At 43.2% G+C, this 22,886-nt stretch overlaps 1 protein-coding gene across 2 annotated transcripts in view; it reads left to right on the plus strand.

Moving 5' to 3' along the window:
- Positions 1–229: 229 nt before the first annotated feature.
- WNT2 (Wnt family member 2) overlaps positions 230–22,886 on the plus strand; it is a 48,684-nt gene continuing 26,027 nt past the window's right edge. For both annotated transcript variants that reach the window (XM_047763631.1, XM_047763630.1), the window contains exons 1-3: positions 230–1,122; positions 3,212–3,438; positions 8,751–9,028. In XM_047763631.1, coding sequence (XP_047619587.1) covers positions 1,040–1,122; positions 3,212–3,438; positions 8,751–9,028 — 588 coding nt within the window. In that variant the 5' untranslated portion in view covers positions 230–1,039. The remainder of the gene's footprint in view (positions 1,123–3,211; positions 3,439–8,750; positions 9,029–22,886) is intronic.

A 22,886-nucleotide genomic window follows, 5' to 3' on the forward strand; every position in this document is an offset into this window, starting at 1 on the left:
AGCGCCCCGGCGGCAAGAGGCGCAACCAGTGCTGGGGCGCAGACCCTCGGCCAGTCTCCTCGCCGCCTCGGTTCCTCCCTGCTTGATTTTTTGCGCTCTGCAGCGCCGGGGAGGAGCTGGGTGTGCGTAAAAACCGCATCTTCCCCAGACGCTTTGGCTGAGGACGCCTGGGTGAGGTCCGGAGGGTCATGGACCTTCCCGGCTCCCCTCCCTTCGAGCTCTGTATATAAGCCCAGCACGGGGGAATCAAGGCCACAGGTCTTCCTTTCCCTGAGGCCTGGCCCCTCCCTCCCCAACCTTGCTCTGCTTAGACTAGGCAGTTCCAAATTTACAAGTGCTTGCTCTGCCTTTCCGTGTTAGGGAGAGAAGCGGAGGAATGAGTTGAGAATCATCTCTGGATTCTTGCCTCCTGTGCATAGCTATCTACTTATCCTCGCCCCTCGTCTCCCCACATCGCACGCTCGGGGACTTCTGTTTGCAGGAAGGTAGCCTCGCCTATCCAGAACGCTCGGTCCTGCGGCGGAGGCCCCACTGATGCTCTTGGGCCGGTGGCTCCTCGAAAGATGCCTGCTCCCGCGGGCGCTTGAGGCCACGCAGAGGTGTTTCTCCTCCCCAGTTTCACCTCACCCGCAGACTTCTCTTGCCATTATTTCATCCACCCTTATATAAAACCCTGCGCCCCCACCCCCAGCCCGGCGCAGCGCCCCCTCCCTCGGCTGCGCCTGGGCGGGAGGGAAGCTGAAGGGACCCGGGCGCGCGGGAGGCGCGCAGAGCTCTCCGGCTGCCCGTGTTCGCCGCCGCGCCTGGGGAATTGGCTGTGGGCGAGGCGGCCCCGGCCGGCCTTTATCGCTCGCCCCGCTGGTCGCTTGAAACTTTATCAGCGAGTCTCGCCACTCGCCGCAGACGCGAGCGGGGGGCGGGGGCGCGGCGAGGCGCCGGCGGCCGTGACGAGGCGCTCCCGGCGCTGGGCGCTTCTGCTCCGGGCACGCATGGCGCCCGCACACGGAGTCTGACCTGATGCGGATGCAAGGGGGTTAATATGAACGCCTGTCTCGGTGGAATCTGGCTCTGGCTCCCTCTGCTCTTGACCTGGCTCAGCCCTGAGGTCAGCTCTTCATGGTGGTAAGTCCACGAGGACGGGCGCGAGGGGATTTTGGAGATGGGAGTGGGGACCGCACTAGCCACATAGACCCTTCCAGGCGGCGCTTCCCCGAGGCCGTGGCAGACGCGGATTCTGGCCCGAACCCCAGCTGCTGCGCCCTCGTATCGCCCTTTTCCTCGGGAGACCATTCGAGTTTTGACAATTCTCCCCAAATCCCCCCATATTCCCACCTTAAATGAGAGCTCGGATGATTGGTTTATTGGGGTCCGGCAGAGCGACAGCAAAATCAGGATCGTTGAGACAAGCGCTAGCCGGGTCTCTAGCTCTACTGGCACACACGTCTGTGTGTGTGTGTGTGTGTGTGTGTGTATGCGCGCGCGCGCGCGCGTGTGAATTCATCTCCAAAACTACAAACGTATCCCCCTGCTTCCCCTCCCCCTAAAAAATGCCTCAAGATAAATGGACCGGGCCCATTCAGGCAGTCAGAAACGGTAGAACCCAAAGCATGTGATTTTTGCAGTATTTCCCATCCTTCCACGTTCCTAGTGCTTCACCCCAGTGGGGCGGAAGAACATTGTGCTGCCTCCAGGTAGAGACTATTGCCTTAATGAGAAGCTCCAGAGCCCAGGGGTTCCAAGATGGTACACTGTTCAAACCCTTTATATATTGATCTTTGATTTATTTTGCACAGTGGAGGAACCTTGAAATGTTAACAGGTCTTAGCATCCTTAAAAGTTCCAAAGGGAGAGAGTGTCTCCCCAGCCAGAAACTTCTCCATCTCCTTCTGATCTTGAGAGGAGATAAGAGGTGAGAGCTCTCTAAGGTTCTTGCACCTAAAAGTTTCCAAACAGATACTTAAAATGCCGATTCAGAAAGACCTGTTGTCTGTTATGACGGTTTTGTTTTTGTTTCTGTTTTAAGAATCTGGCAAAATGAGCCATCTCAGCCAAATGAAAGACTAGAGCAGGGAACTTTAGGAAGACCCTGGAGCTCTTCAAAGGAGCAAGGGAAAGCGTTGATGGGAAGTGGGGTTCAACTCCTTCCTAAGCTACTTTGAACAAAAAGGCGTTTAGCCTTGACACTGCTGACACAGGATCAAAGATTGATTTATCAGAGTGACCATTTTTCAATAAAATGACTATTTCTGTTTCCATGAACATATAAACATTATTTATTGCCCAGGCTTTTTGTCACATTGTCTCTCAGCTGTCACTTAAATATATTTTGGGGGAGTCACAGCTGTAACGATTTTATGATCATATAAAATAATGAAAATACAGGAAAAAGACATTCTCCTTGTTTGATCGCTTCAAAAGACACCTATGGCAGCTTGGGTTATATAAAAGTTACCTTTCTAAACATTTCACAACTAATAGAGAACATCTGGGTAGAGATGATGATGTAATTTTTTGTTAAAGTTTCTTTTCAAAAGTGCTTTATGGAGCTATAACACTGTTTGATTCTTCCAAACATTTAGTGTCCTTAATAACAATAGAAAGATTTTTTTCCCCCCAAGGTTCTCTATAAAAGCCAAAAAGAGCAGGAAAATGAAAATATTTAAAGGATTCTTTCATAGGAAAAGAATGGCATGTTTGTGAGGAGAGTGTAACATCAGATACCAGCAGGTGTTGATTAGATGGATATGGACAGTTTCTTTAAGACACGCAACCATTAGGTCAAATAAATGGGAGTGAGGAGCTTCTAAAGGTCGGCTTCCTCCAAAGCCAAGACATATTGTGTATTGAGATCAGAGCCTTCGTGGGAAAAGTCTTCGAAGTCTTCTTCCAAAACATACTGCCCCTTCCCCCCAGTCCCGTTCTTCCGCTGCAGACCTTGCCTCTCCCACTCTTCCTAAAGCATCATCTGGTGGCCTCAGCTTCAAGTCCAAGAAACAATCATCACTCTGTTTTGAGGTGGCTTCTACCAGATCACTCACACACCTGTGCTGCTATTCCAGTGAACGCAAATTAAAATGCCCTCTGCTTTCGGATAACCCCCAAAGGATAAGGAACTCCCACTTGAAATGGTGTCTTGAACTCTTCACTCTCCCGAGAAACACCGTGCCAGGCCTCGCCATTCAGTGTTCTCACTAATATTGCTCCTTCCCAGGTACATGAGAGCCACAGGCGGCTCCTCCAGGGTGATGTGTGACAACGTGCCAGGGCTGGTGAGCCGTCAGCGGCAGCTGTGCCACCGACATCCAGACGTGATGCGGGCCATCAGCCTGGGCGTGGCTGAGTGGACAGCTGAGTGCCAGCACCAATTCCGCCAGCACCGCTGGAACTGCAACACCCTGGACAGGGATCACAGCCTCTTCGGCAGGGTCCTGCTTCGAAGTAAGTCTCCCGCCTCCATGCAGCCCTCGGGTGCTCCCTTCACATACTCACACCCTTAATTTGGTCTTCAGAGTCCCTGCTCATCTTTTCTTGCCTTCTGTTCAGTCAGAAGCTTGTTGTGTTGGGTAGCACTGTCCCTGTTTCACAGTTGAGGACTCAAGAAATCCACAAACTTGTCTGAAGTTTAGGAAGAGACTGGTTACGGATTAGCACGCAGTGCTCCACGCTGATGTCTTTTTAATTCTTTGCTTTGTCCATCCCTGCCACGTCACAACCTTGCCTGCCTGTCTCTCCAGGTTCAGATTTTGTCTCTAGGAGAAGGGAAGCAGCAGCCACAGAGCACTTTTGACTTTTTCACTCTTTCTGGGACTTGAATCTTCTAGAAGGACTGAGCAGACGATCAAGATAGAATGACCCAATTTTTTATTGGCCGTAGATGGTCATTGTTATATTAACATGTCAGTGTTATTAAGTAGCAGAGACAATTCTCTGCTCATCACCTTTGACCTTCCATTCAGCCACTCAGCTTTGGGTCACTCTGTTCCTAAATGAAACATTTTTTTTTTCCCCCAGTAAGCTGTAAATTCTATAAGGCAGGGACTAATCTGCCTTCCGTGTACCTTACTTGGTAACTTGTGTGTGGCAGGCATCACTCATCCTGTGGGTGGGTGAGTGAATGAATGGATGAACTTGCAGTTGAGTGCCTATTTTCCAGGTACATTTTGGGTAGAAGGATATTTATGGAGGGTAGGAGTGGGAACCATAGAGGCAGACCTGGGAGATATTGCAGGTTTGGTTCCAGACCACCACAATAAAGCAAGTCACAGGAACTTTTTTGGCTTTCTAGTACATCTAAAAGTTATGTTTATACTACACTGTAGTCTATTGAGTGTTGAAAAAACAATGTATGTACCTTAATCTAAAAGTACTTTATTGCTAAAAAAAAAAAAAAAAAAAAAAAAGCCAACCGTCAGCTGACAACGAAGGGTTACCACAAAGCTTCAGTTTGTAAAAAAAAAAAAAAAAAAAAAAAAAAGCAGTATCTGTGAAGTGCAATAAAGCAAAGTACAGTAAAATGGGGGTATGCCTGTGGTTTTTTTCCATTTTTTAGAAAGAGCATTGAACATTATCTGATTACATAATGAACATCTTAAAAGTTCTGAACATGGAAAGTAGCTCACTAACTGATACACGATCAGAGAAAATGAGCTGAAAATCAGATTTTATTTTCAAAAATATCCATCCCTTAACCTGGCCTCCGTAACATTCTCCAAGGTAGCGCATTCCATTTGCTACTGGGAAATCTGACTGAAAACACAACAGTTTATGTGCGAACCCCAGAAACAGGAAACTTTCCACTTGTTTTTTGCCCGCCGCCCCCCACCCCCATTCCTAAGAAAATCATTTGGGCTCTGCACTTGGTAATGCTTAACAGAGGGTGTTTCTATCATGTAATCATCACAGCCCTAGGGTTTTATGAGGCCAAATGCATAACCGAATGTCTCTAAAATCCCCCAAGGGCGTAGTACTTTCACTCTTAGTGTATCCCTAAAGTTAATTTACTGCGATATTCTGCAATTTTATTCTCAAGTTTAAGAACTATATTCTTCTGCATTCCTTTTAGAGTTTCGATATGACATCGCAAAATTTTTGAAAGGATAATGATAAATTTCAGCTACATGGAATTTCAAGACTTCACCTAGATTAGCTCACCAGTGAATCAATTAAAGTGCTAGACCTTATCAAACAGTTTGCAAACATCCGGAACAAGAAATCTTTGCATATCTATTATGTAAGCTCTCGATGTTTAAGATGTGCCAGGATTTTTCCTTTTCAAAATTCTCACAACCGATTTTCCAATGATTACAAATTAAGTGTACTTTTCATTTATAAAATGATCACCTGTAGTTTATGAAAAATCCATTACGATGTCTCCATATTGAAAACAAAAACCAAAAACCCAACCATTTAGATCACAAATCAAAGGAAGCAGTTTTGACTACTGATCCTAAAGGTAGCATATCTGCCAAAGCTGGAGATTCATCCACAAAATACTTTAACTTGACTTGGCAATGTTTATTACTTCAGAGCTGTAGCGTGGCTTAGAGGGAAAAGAGTATAAATAGAGGAAGGAAAACAAGTTTGACATAGTCTAAGGCTTCAGGTAAATTAGAGGCTATAACTGTTACTTCCTTCAGATTTCTTTCAGATGAAGCTGAGTGCCTTGCCAAAGTACTCAAAACTTAAAACACTCATGATACACAATTTCTTTCCACTCTTCACAGAAGGCCAGATTTCTTCCTGGACATTTACGTAAACTCCTGTGACTGTCAGTGATGATTTTGTGTTGGTTATGGGAAGGCTGCATTTGGCCTAAGGTAGCTTATCCTGGACATAATCATGAAATTCCAATGAAGCTATCCAAGGAGTTTTACAATTAATTACTTGGAGGGAAATTCACATCTCAGAGTTGTAAAGAACTCGCCTTTGGAAACCTCAGCGTCCTTATAGATGAGTAGGAAATGCAAAGGCTATACCATATATAAGGAAAGCATAAAAGTTACCGACATATCCCGTGGTTATAGGGAAATGGAGGACATCTGCCTCTTTTGCTTCAGAGAGCTAGAGTAAGACAGAACGATTTTTAGGAACTTTGTAATTTGCTCATTCAACCGACTGTCCAGACCCAGGCAGAGCAATGTGAAGACTGAACTAGTAAACTCAAAAATAATCCTTCAAGAATCTGAATACACATCTAGAATTCTAGAATAGGCCTTAAACAAATAAAAATGATCAGTTTCGGTTTTGTTTAAAAAACAAACAAACAAACAAAAAGCAGGCATTTAAAAGAAAGGAGTTGAACAACCCACAACCTTTCAGGAAGCCTATTCTAGTGTCTGGCCCTCCCAGCCGCCTGTCCCAGCCTATGCACTTAGTAAACACTGCTTGGCTTATCTCAAGCCAAAAATCAGAGAAACTTCAATAGTAACACATCAGGAAGTCTAAATATCACCATGTAGATTTGGATTTTGTTTCATATTGCAATGGCTTTAAAAAGAATCAGTTTTTCTAAGAGAGGCCCAAGACCAAAATTTGTTTTGTTACAAAGCCAACTCTTGAAACGTGCTACTATTTCACACATAGCATTTTAGTGATTCATCTAAGACACTTAACTGAAAACATCTTAAGGCCCTATCTACATGATACCAAAACATCTGGAGGTAAAATGAAAAATTATTCAATGTGCTATTTTTTAATTTAAATAAACAAATATCCAGCTATTTAGTAATGCGTTTGAATGATACATGACAAGTATTTAGGAAGGTGATGGCTTTGCTTTGGAAATTATTTCTGAAATGCAGTAGATTTTAAATGAGTTTTTCCATTTCAGTCAACAAGTCAATCGTTTGCAAGTTAGGCCAGGATGCATTCGATGCCTGGACAATTTATTCCTCTACTAACTTTCGGAATACTGTCTGGTCACTGACGTGCCATCATCTGCATCTTCCATAGCTTTCCCCTAAAATGCTATCTCATGAAGTTTCTCTTCTCCCTCCTTAAAAAATAGGACTAAAGCAAAATATATTACGCATTCGGGAGTTTTCAGCCACGTGATCTCTAAATGTGAACTCCAAATCCAAAACCAGGCTCTAACAGATCAATGGGAAAACTATGGACAAGGTATTTTCCTAACAGTAAAATGGGCAAAATAAAAGTTTTATGTAATCGAAAGCCACGCCAGAGATTAAGCCACATTTGCATCTATTAGTCATCTTTCACAAAACGTCTCAATTCCACTTAGAAAATCTGTGATCCTTATAATCTGGAATTCTAAAACAGCTCCCATGACTATCACATTCTCTCTGGAGAGCACCACCTGCTACCTATGGCAAATATTCATATAATTGATTTTACCTGACTACAAGGCATGATTGATTCTTTTTTTTTTTTTTTTGATGATTAGAGGTTTCGGGGGAGATCTTTTTTGAAGGCTGAGGTAAGTGCCATTTAATATGGTGTAGATACGTTTTCCTGATTTTTAATAATGAGACTAGCAGAGCAAATATTGCAAGGGATGTATAATAAATTGTAGCACTGAATGACAAACAGAAACAAGCAGGGCTTCAATGCGAAAAGGTGGTTTGTGCTCCCAGCTGTGTGGTTCAAAAACCAAAAAAAAAAAAAAAATCACACTCGTCTTGACATACTGAATCACCACATGGCTCTCCATTTGCTGCCCTGCACTGGCATCAGCTTGTTCAGCCTCTATTTTGATTGTTGATATATTTGCTGCAGCAACCATTAATAAAAAGGCATGCTAATAACAATGAAATACAGCTCCACTTGAAAAATGAGGTGCACACAGACCCTAAAGAGCCTTATATCTGTCACTATACCACAATACCGTGTTATGAGTTACTACAGATTATTAAAATAATTTAATGTAGTTATTGCACTGAAATATGTACCTTTCAGCCTGTAAGTAAAAGTAGCCTGTGCTCTAATAAAGAACAATTCTAAGAAAGCACCCCAAAGGGTTCTTGCCCAAGTCTAATTATAGGCGGTAAATTTGTTTCCTTCCAGAAAAACCAAAGAAAAGCTTTTCACTGTCTTTTACCCAATCCCAGTGATTAGTGCAGGTGTTCCAGAAGAAAGTAAATTCTCCTTAATAGTCAGACATAGTATGTAACTCAAGGATATTGCATATTGCCTTCAACAATCTCTCGGTTACTTGTGAAAGTTGATGCCAAGCCAAAAAGCCCTCCAGAGTTAACAAAAGGGGCTGGTTCCTGCCTTGAACTGTCTTCCCACCTTAGAATTCAGTATTTCTGTCGCGATCAGATCATGTAAATGCATTCGAGTGGCTGCAGTAGCATGAATACCAAAATATACCGAGCAATGACAGAACTGTAGAAATCAGAGGGTGGCAGATGAGAAAATGAAGGGCTGGAGGTGTGACACTCCCCTCTTCTAGGACATGGAGGATTCTAGGTTAGAGCAAGCATGTGTGGGAGACTAATGCCAAGCCTGGAACTGGCTGGGCAGGGCAGGCTTGTGCTGCACTTTCTTTAAGACTCTACTTCCTTTAAGGAGCGTTGTCAAACAGTTACCTAAACTGATAAAAGCTTGCATTTGTGGAGATGATTCATATTAAAGAAGGGGCCTTGGCTCTAGGAAAGAATTCTTCAAGAAGACTTTGTCTAGCATCAAAGTATGTCAGAGGCAGAACAAGGATTCATCAGCCATCGTGTGAAAGTTCCTCAGAAGGAGCAAATTCCAAACCGCTTTTAAGAAAAGCCTTTTTGTTACAGGTAGCCGGGAATCTGCCTTTGTGTACGCCATCTCCTCAGCTGGAGTTGTATTTGCCATCACCAGGGCCTGTAGCCAAGGAGAATTAAAATCCTGTTCCTGTGACCCGAAGAAGAAGGGAACAGCCAAGGACAGCAAGGGCACCTTCGACTGGGGTGGCTGCAGTGACAACATTGACTATGGGATCAAGTTTGCCCGAGCATTTGTGGACGCCAAGGAAAGGAAAGGAAAGGATGCCAGAGCCCTGATGAATCTTCACAACAACAGAGCCGGCAGGAAGGTATGGGCTACAATGCAATGGTGCTCAGTGGGTAGACTGAGTGGCCTTAAAAGTCGCTTAAGCTGAGCTTACCTTAATCTCTCCCAGAGTGGATAGAATGGTCACAGCTTTCCACTGTTCCCCAGCCCAGGGCCGTTCCTTCTAAAGAATACCACCCCCTGGGCTAGAGTGGCCCTGCCACGCTCTACCCCCCATCCCACAGCTGAGCTGAAGCCCACGCACTGCTTCTGGCACTGTGCAGAGTCAAGAGCGTCATGGTCCCTCTGGATACCTTCCCATCTAGTGTGAGGACAGTGCTTCATCCCACAGACCAATGTGACACTGCAAGCTTGCATCTAAGACCCAGAACATCCTCTTCTCCAACTTAATATGAAGGCAACTTACCAGGCAAGCCTTGTTAGCTGCTTCTAGATTCAGGGAGGCTCTTTGTAGAACCAGATCCAGCTTTCACTCTTAAAAGCCCCAGCTTGGGGTTTCCGGTACTGGATGAGCAAGTGGACCAGGGGAAGACTTGCTCCAGAGGGTCACTCTGGCCCCTTAACCTCTGGTCCTGACTCAACTGGGCTGTGGGTCTCCGGTCAGTCCCTAGTTCCCATTTGTAAGATGAGGAAACAGGCCCTCCAAAGCTCAAGGTCATAAGGAGAAGCCGAGGAAAGCCAGGACTAGAATTCGGGTTTCAACTCCCAGCCCTGGGGTGCTTTGCCCTAGGATTAAACCACTGCAACGCCAGTGTTCAAATCCACTGATGAGCCATGTCTTTGGGCATGGTGGCCTGACCAGAACAACCAGAGAATCTCAATGCTGCACATTCTACCTCTATATGGAAAGCATAAACTGACTAGGGCAAGCAAACATTTCAGTCAGAACTATTCTAGAATCATCTAATTGCCAACAAGATAACCATAATTTGGCTTTTATCAACACAACATAAACATGTGCTTGATATTAATAAAGAAAGGTCACATGAAATTGAAAGGCCCCCAGGGGGGGCTTTTGTAGGAAAAAGAATAGAAAAGAACATAGATCTGTTTGGATGAAAACTCTTTTACTAGGCTCACAGAGAGAACAGATCTCATTTAGAGGAAGTTGGAAGGAAAGAAGTCTTGCTTAGCACATGGAGTAAGATGAGTGTGACCTGAACTGTTTACAAATAGTACCTTTCTTGAACTTTAAAAATCAACATTCCTTATTTTCATGAATTTATGAACTTATAGTGACTACTGCCAAGAATATAGACTATGGTTGTGCAATCCTGAAACTATTGGTAATTACTGTTTGTGCAATGCTTTAGATAAGGAAAAATTTACACTGACCTTTGTTTTGACATTGATACCACATGAATAGGTTATAAAATGTGGTGTCTCTGATAGGAGTATGCTGCTCGGTTATTCAAGCAGGGTATGCAGTTAGATCTCTCGGACAGTAAAGATAAAAGCGTATGGTCGTACACTGCGTCCAAAATAACATTCACTCATCAAAATAAATGTTAATTTTATTTAATAGGTCACTAAATATTGAACGATTCCACTCTTCGAGACAATAGATCTCAGCTATTATATTGTAGGCTCTGAATAACTATGACTCTTAATGTAAATCACATGATTCCTCGCTGTGTCGAGGTGAACAGCTGTCAGGCCTCAGATATTCTCCTGCCTACTCTGCAAAACTTAGGAGGCTACTTTTGATTGGAATAAAAGTGCACACACTGACTTTTTAAAATGTGGCTTTAATTAATGGTGGGTGGGCAGACTTTTTCAAGGAGATGCATGATGTCAGTGAATATGAACTTTAATGAGAGTAAATGTATCGAGATAAACATGCGTCTCTAATTCTGTTCTTGCGGTCATTAGACCCCCAGCCTCCACTCCCCCTTCGTACCAGCAGAAGGTCTGTGGAATCAAAATGAGAACAGGCTGGGCTTGTGTTTGAAGGCAGGCCTCCCAAGCTAAACCTCCGACTGGCCTGGTGCTAGAAAATCCTGGCCTCCAAGGCTGAGAGCAACATCCGTTCATTTTTCTTTCATCTTTGTGCTTTTCAGGATTGCCCAAATTGTCCAATACAATCATCTCTTACTTTTTAAAATGGGAGGGGGGGTGGAGTGGGAGCAATGTATTTTAAAAGAAAAACCATGTAGTCCAAGTTGTCACATAGCCAGCACTACAAATCAGAATTCAACACTGCCATTCACAAGAGGCCTTAATTCCCCCCTAATATTTGAGCAATTCAGTTCCTTTATTATAGCGGCTGGTTAGAGCACCCTCATGTGTCTCTAAACAGTAACATCATTTTAGATCTTCTGTGCGGTTATATCATTTTATCCTAAGCACAGCCTCAGCAGAATTTGTAATAACGTTTCTTTCCTTCATGTTTACTTGAAACTCATCTTGAGTTTAGTTTTCTACCTCCAAAGAGGACTATTAATGAGTCTTCAAAGGATCAATCTACCATGCTTACTTCAGCAGTTCTTTTTTAGAGCTCAAGAAGCCATGCTATGAACACTTCTAAATTATATTTTAAGACAGGTTAAGGTAAATTACAAGCTAGAGGTACTTGGTCGATAGCCACCATTTATTTTCTTTCAGGAGCTTGAAAATGGCTTTTAAATTAGTCCATTCTTTCCTCTGCGTGGAGTTATCGCAACTTCTTTTACCTTTCCTAAGAGAATTTGTCTCAAAATATTCCATGTACTCAGTCGAATACTGCCCTTCAATCACTGGACATTGCCATAAGAAGAATTCCATAAAAATACTTCCCCCCTAAAAAGTATTTCTTACCATGGTGAAGATGGAACACGGCATCTGAAGTGAAACTCACCTTCATCCTACCCCTGCAATGCCATTGGCTTAGATCTCTGAATTCAGGCTCTCTTGGGCGTAAAGGGAATTGCATGGCACTGTGGGATGACAAGGGCAAGGTGAATAGCTTAGAACCTGGCATGCAGTTGAGGCTCAGTAAGAGGTAGCTCCCTCCCCATGAGTGCTGTGAAGGTTCTTTGAACTCAGGGTTCAGAGTCAGGCACAAATCCAGTTTGAACTAGTGCTAAGGATTCAGTCTGATCTCTCCATGTACCCACAGACTTATCTTCAGCACAGTTTAACGTAGGAATAAGACACAGGAATATAGTATGGAATAAAAAACAGGAGTTAACATACAAAAGACTTCCAAAATGCTTTATAATTTGATTTCCCCAAAACTCTTGGAGTTCCCATCATGGCGCAGTGGTTAATGAATCCGGCTAGGAACCATGAGGTTGCAGGTTCGATCCCTGGTCTTGCTCAGTGGGTTAAGGATCCAGTGTTGCCATGAGCTGTGGTGTAGGTCGCAGACGTGGCTCAGATCTGGCATCGCTGTGGCTCTGGCATAGGCAGGTGGCTACAGCTCTGATTCGACCCCTAGCTTGGGAACCTCCACATGCCGCGAGTGCAGCCCTAGAAAAGACAGAAAGTCCAAAAAAAAACAAAAAAACAAAACAAAACAAAACCTCTTATAGGCATTAAAAATCAGTATTAGTATTTCTATTTTTCAGATGAGAAACTAGGCCTCAGAGGGATCAAGTGACTCATACAGGGTCACAAAATCATGAAGTGCTGGGCTTGGGGGTGCAAACCAACTGTGATCACCCTTTTGTTCTTATCTCCCTTTCTGTGTTGTCTCTGCTGAAAATTTCTGAGAAAGACAAATTGATGGTATTTCTAAATTAAAACAAAACAAAAATAGCAGCAGCAGCTGCCCTTGGAGGGGTAGTTTATTGATGATTTCTCCCCCTTTGTGTGTGTCTGTAATTTCACAAGTTTTCTAAAATGAGTAATGTATTATTTTTTTTAACAAAAGGGGAAACGTTGTTTCAAATGCTAAAAACATGACTTCTTCTCATAGTGAGCATGCCCAAAGCAACCCAGCCTTGTTTAGTGGCTTCCCCAAATTTCACCTTAAGGCACTGTAAGTTTGAGGGCGCTATTCCTCTGTGCCATTGGACTAAATTTTGTATTAAGTGGTATGCAGACAAGAAGAAGACAAAGTTCTGACCACCACACACTAATTTTAGTCAGGAAGACAAGTGAAATACAAGTGGAAGGCAAGCTCTCTGCTAGGTGGTATAACAGAAAAATCACAGAAAGGGCTGTTCAGCTGAGGAGAGAAAGGTTATGTCATAAAAGAACTGGGTGTTTAAGCTGGAGGTGAAGATTTCCCGAGGCTGAGACAGGGGAAATGCTTTCCAGGATGGAAGGATTATAAGACAAAGATACTAGAGCAGAAAGAACACCAAAGTGGAGGAATGACATAGGGTGGAGCTCATGACTGAGAATTAGTAGGAACTGAGCTGCACACTTGAGTCTGGAACCCGTAGCTGCCACGTGGAGATATCGGGATGCCACTTGAAGCAACAGGAAGGTATTGAACAATGTGGGAGATGCTAAATACAGAAGTTCCATGTTTATGCCCTGTTAATTTCTCTAGAATATACTTTAAAAGAATGACAGATTCCAAAATCCAAATCTTCTGTAATAGGTTTGAATGAATGACTTTAAAAAATAGACTTACCAGGAAAACTATGAGAAATTTCTACCTCCCTGAATTTTATTTTCAGCCTTAACCTATACATACCAGACTGATACAGATAGTAAGCTTCCTGATGGAGAGTAATTAGAAATTAGCATTTGGTAACTGTGTTGATATTTTTAGCATCATGTTTACACTATCATCAGCTCGCTAGGAGTTCTTAGCTATTGGCATCATCTTGACTGAGGCAGTATGAAGGCGGGGGCTCTAGGGTGGGAACCTTGATTCCAATACTCAAGCGTGACCTTGGATGGGTTACCTGCCAAGGACTGCTACATAAAATATGCACCAGGTTTTAAGCAAGCCTAGGAGGTGTGTACCATTATTATCCACATTTTGCACATGAAGAGACTAAGGTCTATAATAGGGTGGCCAGAAGTAGGAAACAATTTATTGAAGTTATTTGCTAGCTGAAATCCAAACTTAATTTCACCTCCCATATTTTACATTTATATACATTTAGATATCCAGTATTTTATACATGAGAAATTTGGAGGGCAAGAGCATCCAGAGTTTCGAGCTTCACACCCTGCCCAGTCAAGGTCAGTGCTGTAGAGCCCTGGGCCTGCCCCTGAGATCAGCCCACTGGGGCTCTGGTGCAAAGCAGATCCTTCCACGTTCCATCTATGGGAAACACCTCCAAAGTCAACCAAAATGGATATTGCACAAGATGTAAGCCCAGCCTTATAGGCAAGTAAATCTTGACCCAAATAAAACTTCCAAGAAGAGATCCTGAGATGGTAGTTAAGATAAATAATACACAATGGGTCTGAACAAAGAGAACTGGGCATGATTAAAAAAGAAATCACTCAAAAAGGAGTATCAATAGAAAAGAAAATGATAAAACTGAACTGAACCACAGAGCCAGACTGCTTTAAACTCCCGCACAGCCTCACCCTCCCTTCAAGAATGTTGAGCATCCTTACAACTTTTACAACTTTCATTTAGGACAGATTTATTTTGATTGGTCTCTCAGTTCAAAAATTTAACTCATTTTGAAAAACTACATCAGTTCTGCCAGCCTCAGCTCTGTCTGTGGGACCCAAAAACAGTATGTGCTTGATTCCATTGATCTGTTATCATGTATGAATGAAAAACTAACCAGAATTAAAGTCCTAAAGCAGAACATCTCTAAACAAAATTATTATGGTTCCAGGTAAAGTTCTATTATTCATAGAAAATGTTTTTTTAGGAGTGCCTGCTGTGGCACAGCAGAAAAAAATCCGACTAGTATCCATGAGGATGCCAGTTTGATCCCTGGCGTTGCCATGAGCTGTGGTATAGGTCGCAGATGCAGCTCAGATCCTGTGTTGCTGTGGCTGCGGTGTAGGCTGGCAGCTATAACTCCCATTCAGCACCTAGCCTGGGAACTTCCATATGCTACAAGCACAGCCCTAAAAGCCATGAAAAGAAAAGAAAAGAAAAGAGAAAAGAAAAGGAAGGGAAGGGAAGAAAGAAAAAAGAGAAGAGAAGAAAAGAAAGAAAATGTTTTTTAGACGAGCTTCAATAGGCAATAAGAATTATTATATATATGGTTAGTTAACGGTAATGTTCTTGAACTCCACAAATATAAATGCCACACTTTATATTTCCTAGCCAAGCCCACCCAGAGTCACTTTTTAAAGAATGACAGTACTCAAGAAATCACAATGTCTTATTTAAGGTAATAAACGATTGCATAACCAAATGAACTGCAGTTTGCTAATAAATATTCCTTGTTTTCCCAATTCCAGAGCATGTATGTTTGAAAGATATGTTGGTCTGATTTTCAGTAACTCTTAGAGATGTGGACCTGTCAGAAGGATTTAATTGTTAATAAATGTCCTTGGCTTTAAGCCAGCAACTGAAAAATTAAATAATATGCTTTCAATGTGTGTTTCCCTCAAGAAAACTGATAAAGAACCAGAAATATGGCAGTTGCTTTGTGGCATACACCCAACTAAAAAGTGAACTACTAACACTTCTTCAAATACTCAAGTTTAACTAAATAATTTAGTTGAAACATAGAATATAAAGACCTAAAATTAATTTTGAGTAGGATTTCTATGGAAAGGTCATTGGTTAAGTTGGCATACATTTCACATGGTATAAGGTGGTTTGCCCTTTTTCTAATTGGATGAGAATCAGAATGGCATGACGCAGGGGTCATAAACTCAGCCAAATGCAGGTACCTACAAAAAAAAAGTCTAATGTTCTGCAAAGAAGTCTTAAAAAGACACCCTGGCATTGTTTGGGCTCAATCTCCAAAAAAGCTAAGAAACTAAAATTCCACTCTCCCTGGGAGAAGTTTGTCTTTAAAACTAGCAAACTAATTCTTTCTAGGCTAATTAGATGTGCAAACACTAAGTGTAAAAACATTTGTAGAACCCACTGAACCCAGAGAACATGACCTCCCCCCCCAGGGGAATTCCCTGGCAGAGTGATTTAAAGTGTTGACCTGGTGTCAAGCTTGGGGTACATCCTGCCTCAGCCACACTGTCCGTAAGACTGAGGGTGAAGTCCTTAGCATCTAGGTGTCTCAATACCCTCATCTGTAAAATGAAGATGAAAGTTGTATACACTTTATAAGCTCTTAGGGATTAAATAAAATAGTGAAAATAAAGTGCTTAGTGTGGCTTAACATATGGTAAGGTCTTAATGAATATTATGCCTCGTTATTCTGCCTTGATCTTAAATTGGGATAGATTAATAGAAAATAGAATTATTCTAGTCTGCACAATGCATGTATTTCCCTCTTCCATACCTTTTAAAAAAAATTCAGACTTCTGTCTCTGTGATATAGAATACTAAATTTATAAGTTTCTTAAATTCTAAGAGTAGAAAGTACCTCTGCAAACCTGAGAGCTTAAAATGCTCAAAATCAAAGATTTAAGGGCCATCAAATATCTTCTAAGATTTTAGCACTGAAGCAATGATAAGCTTATTGAAGATTTTTTTAATTGAGAAAAGGTGTTAAGCTAAAAATGGTTTCTAGGGAGTCCCCTGTGTTCCTAGTGGTTAAGGATTTGGTGTTGTCACTGCTGTGGTGCAGGTTTGATTCCTGGCCTGAGAACTTTCATATGCCTGGGGCTCAGCCAAAGCAAAAAAAAAAAAAAAAAATTAGGCTAAATGCCCAAAGAGTAGTATTGTTCTTAGCAGTCAAATTTAGTCATCTTTTTTTTAAGCAGTCACGTCAAATGAGCAAGGGTTTAGAGATGAACTGCTACAGAGTAAACACCTATGATATTAAGCAAATGCTGAGGGAAGGGGGTTGATGAAGAATTGTGCTGGCCACCTTGGTGATATAAAAAGCCATGAGAGCTGTGAGATTATGCAAAGAGGAGCCTAAGAAGGTTGGAAATGGAACATTGACAGCAGCCCACATCAAGAATCAAAGAAGGAAGGAGTACTCTTTAGAAAAGATTCAAGACGAAATGGGACCTAAATGTGTCATGGGTTGTGGCCTAAGTTTCTGGAAGAAGCTTTCGGCACCGCACACTGGAGAGAGACAGCAAGTCACTGTAATTGATTCTTTCTTTGTTCTTTCTTTCTGTTATAAAAATAATATGCAAAAGTAGCAAACTGAGTTGGACAGGAGTGTATATCATAAAATGAGAACATTTCCTCCCCTCACAGCCCTTGTGTCCTTCCAGAACATATCAAAGTGCAAACGGACTCAAAGCTGTGGACTGAACATATACTATTTCACCCCTGCCTCCCTCAAACCTCATTAAAGTTATATAATGGAATAAAAATGGCTTACATCAACAATAAAGAGAATGGTCAAAGAAATGAGAGAACTCAACAAGTTTCTGGAAAGCAGAAAGCCAAGAAGAAAGTGTAACTGAAAAAGCAGGATGGCGAGGTCTAGAAGAAAAAGAGCAGATGGGGGAAACAATAACAAAGCAGATGAGGCAACAGCAAACGTGGAAACCAAGATGTCCTACTAAAATTTCAGACACCAGTGAGCTCTGGAGAGAAGCATAGGCCTGAAAATTAGGGTTAACTGAATAACCTGCTGGCGGCATGAGGAACCCCATCTCCACCCCTTCGTCTCTAAGCAGAACTCCCGGAAATCTAGTGTCCAACATCCCAGGCTTTCTGGAGTTAGAGTCTCCAGAATAGCCAGTGTCCTCCCTACTCACCAGAAAGTAAACCTCTGGTCCACAGGCCCCACTATATAACCAGGGTTCCTAAATATCTTTTATGACTTCATTCTTAAATATGAAGAGATTGTCCAAGAATGACCATATATTTGATTAAATTCAGAAGCACAAAAGAAAAAGCAGAAAAGAGGAAAAAAAGCCATAAGTTGGGGATGAAAAGAGAAATTTTTAAAATCCCAATTAGTCTCCTCACAGAGATCCAAGAAGATATTAATATCCATAAACAAGAATGGATGCTTTGCAAAAGTGACAACTAGAGAATAAAGAATTTGGAAGAGAAAGCCAAAGAAATCTCCCAGAGAGCCAAACAAAAAGCCCAAGAGACAAACGGAGAACCATAAACCTCACTTCTCTTTCACACTTGAGTTTGAAACCAACTGGAAAATGGACAGGGGAGGTGGACAGTAGAGCAGCAGCTGCACTACTGAAAAAAGACTGCCTTGGAGGATGCAGCTTCAAGGCTGTAACTCCACCCTGCACTGGGCAGACTTACTCAACCAGTCCCAGGCTGCACACTGGGGCCCTGCAGGCAGCCCCTTGCTGGAGGGTAGGAGCTGATTATAACTCATCTTCTCCACAGGCTGGCAGATGCCCAAAGAGAAAGAACCCAGGCCCACAAGCCCTGTTCCTTCCTCTAAACTTACTAGTTGGATAAGTCACTTCCCCTCCCCTGGGGAGAAATGAGTAAGGGGATGGAGAGAGCCAGGAGTGTTATCTAATGGAATTTTTTCCTCAAGAAGCCAGGAAGAAAGTATTAAAACTATAAAAGAGAAAATATAAGAGACATGGAGGATTGATTCAGAGGTTCGGCATAATTAGAACACCATAAAGAGACTAACAAAGTGTGGAGTGGAGGAAAATATGAAGAGAACATCTTAGTGCCGAAGTTTCCAAGTTGAAAGGGCCCACTGACAGCTGAGTAGAACTGATTTTTTTTTAAAACCCTAAATATGTCATTGTGATATTTCAGAACAAGGATAAAGGAAAGTTTCTAGAATCTTTCACTGATGGGGGGTGGATGGAGGAGGGATGGGGTGGGGTGCGTGAAATGAAAAAACACATCCGTTGCCAAAGAATCAGCCAGACATCAGATTTCCCATCTACACTAGAGGCCAAAGGCTGTGGGCACTGCCTTCAGTTTTGAGGGGAAGTTATTTTCAACTCAGAATTTTATAACCAGCCAAACTATTATTCGAGTGTAAAAACTGAACAAAGACAAATTAACACACAAGATTCAGAAAATGTATTGGTCATGCACCTTAAAGGAGTAACTCAAGAAGGGGCTGCAGCAAACAGAAGGAATAAACCAAAGAAAGAGAACCATTGCACCTGGCAGAGCGGCATGTACAGTCTTAGGAGGGCTAAGAAGATGCAGGACCATGCAACCCCCAGGAAATGAGGGGGAGCGACCCAAACAGGTGGAATGAGTATGAGAGTGGAAAACACTGGGTTACAGTAAATGCACTTGGTAGCAAGTTAAATGAGAAAACCCCAAACTTCACTCCAGAAACATTATTCTTTGGCATAGAGGTTGTGCTATTGGAATAGAGATGATACAATGCAGTCCTGGCGATGCCCTTGGCTGTGCAATTAAATGGATGACAACGATGTTTACAGTTTTTGGTTTTTAGGATTGACTTCTAGACACACTGTGTGAGACTTAACTATAGTTCCAGAACAGAACTTTAATGCTCTCATCTTTGTCCCTGTAAAAGGACAGGCCCTGCTGCCAAAGACTGGGAGGTAGAGGGGGAGGAAAAAGGAGGAGGTACAAATAGCCTCAGCTCAGGAGAGCCACACCAATGACTTTAGGAACTAGAAGGTGTAAAGTTGCTCCCTAGAGTTGTAGAGATCCCCAGAACCAAGGTGACAGAACCATGTTGGCAGTCGGGGGTGTGAAGTAAGACCTCACCCTCCATAATGTGAAGTCTATTAGGAACTGTCTAATGTTTATCAGTAGATAAATAGGGTGACAGGCAGAGCTGCCACTCTGCCAACAGTGCGCCACATCCCTCTCTGGAGGGCTCTGTTCACCGCATTGCAGATTTGTTTAGTTATTAAGGGAACTTGCTGGCAGATGTCCATGGAGTGTCTTGAGGCTGGGGTGCCCTTCTCTATTTCTCACAAAGCTGGCAGTCAGCTGGCACAGCATTGGTTGTATAGGCATTTGGGGAACCGCCAGGAAGGGCAGAATATATTAAAGGTGACCATGCTGGAGTTGTGCTGTGCAGACTGGGAGGGGAGAGAGGAGAGGATATTGCTTTTCACCTTCTTTTCTGGACTATGTGATTTTTTTAAAGTTATATGCACATGTTTCTTTAATTAAAAAAATGTAAAGTAATAATTACAAACACGAAAAGCCCTAGACCATCTGGCAGCCCCTAAGATGGCCCTAAGTCCTCAGCATCTTTCACTCCACCTTTTATGGTGTAAATACAAGGTCTGAAGCCGCTCCACCAGCGGCCTGCGTGGGAGGCCCGCCAGCCCCTCACCCAGCGCCTCCGGAGGCCCTCGGGGAGCGTCCCTCCGGGCAGCTTCCTCCACTGCAGCCTGTCCTCTAAAAGCACGTGCCTTTACGCCAGTGGTCGCCCCCCATCTTTCGTGCCGCCAAGGCAGCACTAGCGCAAAGGGCCGCTTGTGGCCAAATTTCCCTGGAGGTTAGAGTTTGGGAGACATAGGGCAGGCCACAACTTCCAATTTAGTCTTCAGATACCCCTGTTCCTAGAACGTAAGGCCGCCCCTCCACCAGCATCCCTCACCTTCTCGGCCCTCCGTGGGCCCGGCTCCGGCCACGGTGCGTGGTGCGCGGTGCGCGGGGCTCTTCCTTCGCTGCTGCTTTCCAGGATTTGGAAGTAACTCTCAACTTGGCTGAGTATTAGAGTCACCTGGGCCCCACCCCAGCCCAGGTTCTGGTATATTCGGGCTGGGAGGGCCGAGGCCAGCTAATCTGTGATGGAAATTGTGTCCAGGTGATTTTAATGTGTAACCAAAAGAAGAAACACTTGCTCTGCCCTCTCTAGGTGCCAGGGAACAATCCCCAAATTCCTGTTTTTTTCTTTTACTGTGAGGAGTAGTTTGACTGTTTTTCTGTCTCTTTCTGGATCATGCAGCCCCTCTGAAGGCAGCCAGATTGTAAAGAAACGTTCTTTCCCTTCCTTCTCTGTGTATGCACACATACGCAGGCCTTTAAAAAGTGGACTGTACCAAAAATACTGCTCTGCATTTTGCTTTTCCCTTGTTTTCCTTTCATGTCTCTAAGAATGACCTAACTTATTATTCAAATACCACATCATATTCCTTTATTAAGCACACTGTAATTTGCTAAACTATTGTTTTGTTGATGTCATTTGGGTTTTTTCCTAAATATTTGGCTATTGCTAATTAAGCTGTAATGAACACTCAAGTAGGTATGTATCTTTCAGAACTTGTGCAAATATTTCCAGAATGGAATCACCAAAGTCAAAGGATTTGACATTTAAAATGTTGACAGGTATTGCAAAAATGCTCTCCATTTAAATGGTGTATCAGTTCACTTTCTCACCAACAGTTTGTTAAAGCATCTCCTTTGAGTTCTCTTACCAACACCAAATTTTTTTTTTTTTTGTCTTTTGTCTTTTGAGGGTCGCACCCACAGCATATGAAGGTTCCCAGACTAAGGATCCAATCGGAGCTACAGCTGCCGGCCTACCACAGCCACAACAATGCTAGATCCGAGCTGCGTCTGCAACCTATATACACCACAGCTCATGGCAACGCAGGATCCTTAACCCACTGAGCGAGGCCAGGGATCGAACCCACAACCTCATGGTTCTTAGTCGGATTTGTTTCCACTGCGCCACAACTGGAACTCCACCAACACCAAATGTTATCAGTCTTTTTACTATTTGCTAATCTGTTAAGCAGAAAAACAACAACAACAACAAAAAAAAACCATGGTGTTGCATTGTTTCAGTTTGCATTTCTCTGATTACTAGTGAAGCTGAACATTTTTTGTCTCTTTGTTAGTACTTTGTATTTCTCCCATGAATGGCCTGTTTAATAGAATTTCGATGACAGTTTGGAAAATGCAATGTAATTCCTATTTCTCTCCCTACCTCTTTTTTGCCTCATTATATAGGTCTATAATATAATTCATTTGATTCTTGATTTATTCAGAAGAATAGAGGGAAGCAGAATAGGCACAATGTAAAATTTGAGAAAGGCACAATGCAATTTTATATAAAGATTTTAAATGTGTTTTCAGAAAGAGCACGGGTCTGGGAGTGAGACATATCTGATTCACATCCTGGTCGGCCTCTGTCTTGCTGGGTGACTAGGGATTTACTTCCCTCACTGAGCCCTGGTTTTCCTAACTGTAGAATGAGAGTAATCATTGACTTTATGCACCACGGTCATTAGGTAAGATAACGTGCAGAGTCTGGCACATAGTGCAGGACTCAATCCGTGGTGCTTATTATTAGAATGTTGTTATAACGTTTGACTCTCGGAGTTCTTCTAAACTAGGAATCCTTAGAGTGAGTTTCTCCATCCCATTTCTCACTCTCGTATCGACTACTCTATCAGGCCACCTAGGCTTCGCTCCCCTTCCCTCTGCCTCTCTGAGGGAGCAGGGTGTGGCCCTCTTCCAGGTTAAGAGCTTGCACTTGAAGGCTGAAAACCTGTTATTAGAAGCGGTGGAGGTAGCCCCGCTGGGATCCAGCACTGCCCCGATGTGTGTCGAGAATAAGGCCTGAAGATGCAAACAAACCCAGCAGCACAGAAGGCATCCCCCTCCCTCCCCCGCCAATGGTTAATCAGCAGATAGAGCTTATGATTAACCCACAATCAAGAACTCACCATGGTTCCAGTGGAAATACTTTCAGTTATAAGTAACAGAGCCTGGGGACAGTAAAAAACGAAGAAAACTTAGTATCTTGGGTCACGATACTGGAGGCAGGGCAGGGCCACAGTGGGTCATTCGAGCAGTTGGGCCACAGCCTCCAGAACCCAGTCCTTCCCTGCTTCCAGGACTGCCGTCTGCAGCTGGCGGCTGGTCCTGTGCTGGCTGCCTCATGTCCCAAGGGGGCTGCTGCAGAAGACAGCATCCAGAGACAGAGAAAAGGGGGTTCTCCCCTTTTGAAGTGTGAAGAAACCTTTCTTACAAGTCCCAGCAC

The sequence above is a fragment of the Phacochoerus africanus genome, chromosome 16, assembly GCF_016906955.1.
Source record: "Phacochoerus africanus isolate WHEZ1 chromosome 16, ROS_Pafr_v1, whole genome shotgun sequence".
Taxonomy (NCBI): Eukaryota; Metazoa; Chordata; class Mammalia; order Artiodactyla; family Suidae; genus Phacochoerus; species Phacochoerus africanus.